Genomic DNA, 4720 nt, shown 5'->3' with positions numbered 1-4720 from the left:
CTGCAGGGTGATGTTGTTAATGCTAGAGGCGTCGATCCCGGAGATCTGCACATTTGGACCCACGAGGTTCGCAGCCAGCTGCAACTGAATGCCCTCCAGGGCGGCCAGCCCGCCATCCGTCAGAGACACAGTCAAGTCTCCACCTGCTGGCCAAAGAGAAGGGGAGACAGACAGAATTCTCACACCTGGCCAAGCCTGCTTCACACAGGGATGGGTACAGTGCCTGTTCCTCACATCCTCTCATCGTGGCCCAGAGCATGGCCTAACATCCAGTGGCTCCGTCCACGTCAGCATCAGGAAAGCAGGCTGGATACCACCACCTGGACAGGCCACAGGTGGAAAAAAAGCCCCATGCCCAGTGGGAGGAGCAGGAGACAACCCCTTTGACAAGTGCCAAAGCCATCCTTACAGAGCCAAGTCCAGGAAGGCAGGCCACCCAGGATGTCTGAGTGCTCTTAACAACGACCAGGGCCATTTGTGAGCTTCCTAACGGTCACACTTGTGACAATGTTTGCCCCAATGAGAGTGAGACAGCTTGTGAGTGGGCAGACCTCAGAGACAGTGTGGCCTAAGCTCAGGTGGCTGGTTGGTTCCAGTGCTTATCAAAGTGATGCAGACACTGGACAGTGTCTGTGGGATGTGCAACAGCATGATCGGAAAGTCTCAAATGCCACAAGAGTTCCACAGAGGGACACAGACACAAAGCAAGCCCGTGCTGCCAGGAAACCACAACAACACATTTGCTCACACACAGCTGTCACCAACTTTCAGTCACAACACCCAGAACCTGTGATGCACAGCCACGCAAAGGGCAGCCAGGCGAGGCGGTCTGTGCACCGATGACCGGGCAGGGCTCCGTGACTGACACATCTGACCTCTAACCTGTGAGAGCGCCAGCTGACCACCTGGACCCACCCAGCTCCCCAGCTCCCAGTGTCGGCCAGCCCCACCAACAGCCCAGGAGAACAATGGACGGGGAAGGGGAGAGAATGGACACACTCGGGCTGACAGCAGCATCCCATGACTAGGCCAAGACTACAAAGGCCGACGGCCCAATGGGCACTCACCAGACATGGATGCAGGGAGGATGGCCTGGCCCACCAGGCCCTGCTGGAGTAGGTTCTGGTCAAATTGTCCTGAGAGGACTGAGTTGTTCATGATGAAGACGCTGGAGTCAGAGGAGGTGGCGCCCAGCACACTGACAGGGGGCAGCCCCTCAGAGCCGCTGCGGGCAGCAGGGCGCCGGGCCTTGCGGGGGTCGGGCTTGTAGTGGAGCTGCATGTGCGTCTTCCTGCGGCCAGACGTGCGGAAGCGCAGCTCACAGTGTGGACACTTGAAGGGCTTGGCACCCGTGTGCAGGCACATGTGGACCTTCAGGCTGCCCTTGGTGGAGAAGGCGTTGCTGCACACATGGCAGCTAAAGAGCTTCTGGCCTGTGTGTGTCTTTACGTGGCAGTCGAGTGTAGACTTCACAGTGAAGCTCTTCCCACACTCCTCACACGTATACGGCTTTCCCCCAGTGTGGATACGAACGTACCTGACCAGGTCGCTGGGCTTCTTGAAGCTCTTGGGGCAGTAGGTGCAGCAGCTTGAGCTGTCCACCCCTGCAGTCAGCACCCCGTCCACAGGTGCCACCTTGACAATAAGCAGTGACCAGCTCCTGTCCCAGAGCACAGCACTCAACTCTGCAGAATTTAGCACCACTGCTGGGAGTCTTCCTGTGGCCACACCCATGTCTCCATCCACCATCTCCACGCAGAACCTGGTCATGGCATCCTCAGGGGTGGGAGGCGACGCCAGCGTCACCCTCACACTGGCTGACACTCAGGGCATGCTTTCCGGAGGCCTGGACACAGTGACGCTCAACATCACCTCGCAGGGTCAGCAGTTCCCAGCACTGCTCACCGACTCGTCCCTCTCAGGCCGGGGCAGCACCGGATCCCCGCAGGTGATCCTGGTCAGCCACACACCCCACACGCCATCAGCTGGCTGCGAAGAGCTGGCCTACCAGGTGACTGACGTGGCCCCTGCCCTAAGGGCAGCCCGCCCGAGAAGGAGGGCCGGGCGCACCCGTGCCTGGAGTGCAGCCGGGCCTTCTCGTCGGCCGCCATGCTGCTGCAGCACAACAAGGAGGTGCACGGCCGGGAGCGCATCCACGCCTGCCGCCTCTGTGGCAAGGCCTTTAAGCGCGCCACACACCTCAAGGAGCACATGCAGACACACCAGGCCGGCCCATCCTTGAGCTCCCAGAAGCCACGAGTGTTTAAGTGTGACACGTGTGAGAAGGCGTTTGCCAAACCCAGCCAGCTGGAGCGACACAGCCGCATCCACACAGGGGAGCGTCCGTTCCGATGCACGCTGTGTGAGAAGGCCTTCAGGTGCACATGAAGAAGCATACGGGCGAGCGGCCCTACAAGTGCGAGTGCTGTGCCATGGGCTTCACGCAGAAGAGCAACATGAAGCTGCATATGCGGCGCGCGCACGGCTACACGGGTCCCCTTCAGGATGCTGCCAGCCACACAGAGCAGGACACGGCGGGGCTGGGCCGGACGCTGCACCTGGAGGTGTCTGAGCCGGCCGGTGAGTGGCAGGCCCTGGCCAATGTCTTCTGACAGAAGGGAGACAGACTTTCTGCTCCACATCCCCAGGTCACCTCTGAAGAGTTGAAGGCGACAGTGCGATTGTTGTTTCTAAGGTAATATCCCGAGAGGTACTGTCCTTCAGAGACTCGGAAGGCTCGGACCAGGGATTCTGCTAAACTCAGGGACTCCGGCTGGCCGTCTCATCTGCCCCATGGCCACACGTCTGGTCAGCAAGGGCCTCACTGGGCCTGGCACTGCTCAGTGTCACTTGTGGGTGTCAGCAAAAGCAGCGTTCACACAGAGAGTACTGGCTTCCCGAGACAGGAGCCCTGGAGCACAGTGGGCGGCACAGAGAAACGTCCTCGTGGGGGGCGGCCCTTCTGCTGCCTCCCCTGTGCATTTGGGAAGTTGTTGGAAACGGACCCTTTCTAGCCTGCCGTAGTAACGAATTGATAGCGTGAGAGACGGCGGACCCGTTCTCTCCATGAGCCACAGGACACTGACCCCGTGCGCTGCTGGGCAGAGGACACTGCCCGTGGTGACAGTGTGGGCATGCGTCTCCGAACATGGACGGGGGACGGCCGCCGTGGAAGCACAAGCCATGTGAGGGCAGGAAGGACACACAGCCCACCCTCCCAGCAGCGCCCACACGCTGGGAGCAGCCGAGGACACGCCTTCCACGCGAAGATGACCAGTTTCTTTCAGGGAATCCGCTGGCATCGTCCAGGCTGCCCCTGCCCCCGCGTGCCCGACATTCCAAAGATGGAAGCCCCCCGACCTTGTGTCTCCCTGGAGTATTTAGATGCTGTGTGTAAATACCTGTGCACAGTGCACCAGCTGCCCGCTGAGCTGTGCGTGTAAATAGTCCGCCTGCCTGCCTAGTGCCCTGGCCCAGGCCATCCAGACGAGCAGGTCTTCCCCGTGTAACATGCAGCCAGCTTTTATTTTGTGTTTTCTTTCCTGAAAAATAACTGCCTTTATTTTCTGCCATTGCCCTGTTGATTTCAGAAGAGTCATTTTATTATAAATATTGTATGGACTTGTATATATGAGAGGAGACCATATTCGAAGGGACCATTTCAGAGCCTTACAGAGAGACACTTGACTCGTCTCGAAAGAGAGTCTGTGAGTCCTGGTCCCTGTCCTCAGTCACAGCGGGCATCTGTATATAAGTAATATTGATGCCACATGAGAACTTTCGTTATGTGAAAAATATTTAAGCCAGAAAACTTAAATAATATTACTTCTTTTCCAAAAAAAAAAAAATACTTCAGTTTCTGTGTCAGCACTTAGTGTTAGATACTAGATTTTGTGTTGTAGAACAGGCTATTAATTTAGTTTCTTATATCTGATTAGAATCTAGTAATTCTAAAATTACTCAGTCTTGATACCATCTTTTGTGAAATTCAATACATCATTATAATACATGGTGTTCAGTGGTGTAGAGGATATTAAGAAGCTTAAGGAGTGAACAGTAGTGAGGGAGGAGAAGTCATTTACAACATGACGATATGGGCTTTGGAAGGTGGTACAGGAATGTTGTAGATGTGCAAGGGAATGCTGTTATTTCTTATTTGAGGAGAAGGCGGAATAGAGAAAGCATCTCAGACTTCAGAAAGAGTGAGCAGGGGCAAGGAGGAAGAAAGAGTGGACTGTCACTGGAATTGTAAGAAAACCCTTTGCCTTAAGTACAGAATCTATGCAGGTGAGTACTAAGGGGAAAATGGAACATAAGTTGGAGTGGTGTCAAGGAAGCGTCACTGGGAAAGCAGTGATTCATCAAGCTTTTGGAGTGACTTGTTCCCTATTCAGCTCCATCATAGTATCTCAGAGATTAACTTAAGATCTGCTAAATTGTATTAAAATCTTATTCTAACTCTTCTGTGATGCAGAGGGATTTAATTTTAAAACACAAAACAAAACAAGGATTTCTGCCATGAACAGACTTCTCTTCTAGCAATTATTTCCTTTCAAAACATCTAACCTCATCATAGCACACGATAATAACTTTTGAAATAATTTGAGACCCATGATTATTATAGAACATTTAGAAAATGCATATGAGTAAAAATTGTTGTTGTTATGTGCCATCGAGTCGCCTGCGACTCATAGTGACCCTATGTACAATAGCCCTAAAC

General features: G+C 54.2%; 2 protein-coding genes across 2 annotated transcripts in view; one reads left to right on the top strand and one right to left on the bottom strand.

The window, feature by feature from the left end:
* CENPP (centromere protein P) overlaps positions 1 to 4720 on the bottom strand; it is a 565831-nt gene that overhangs the window by 35603 nt on the left and 525508 nt on the right. The window lies entirely within an intron of this gene.
* LOC102873612 (zinc finger protein 236-like) lies at positions 1769 to 2388 on the top strand. Its single transcript, XM_006900727.1, has 2 exons — positions 1769 to 1948; positions 2038 to 2388. Exons 1-2 carry the CDS (start codon positions 1769 to 1771, stop codon positions 2386 to 2388), a joined length of 531 nt encoding a protein of 176 aa, XP_006900789.1.

This window comes from Elephantulus edwardii, unplaced genomic scaffold, assembly GCF_000299155.1.
Source record: "Elephantulus edwardii isolate Elephantulus edwardi_28Jun2011 unplaced genomic scaffold, EleEdw1.0 scaffold00292, whole genome shotgun sequence".
Classification (NCBI taxonomy): domain Eukaryota; kingdom Metazoa; phylum Chordata; class Mammalia; order Macroscelidea; family Macroscelididae; genus Elephantulus; species Elephantulus edwardii.
Note: the sequence above shows the minus strand (reverse complement) of the source record. Positions and strands in the feature narration are given on the sequence as shown.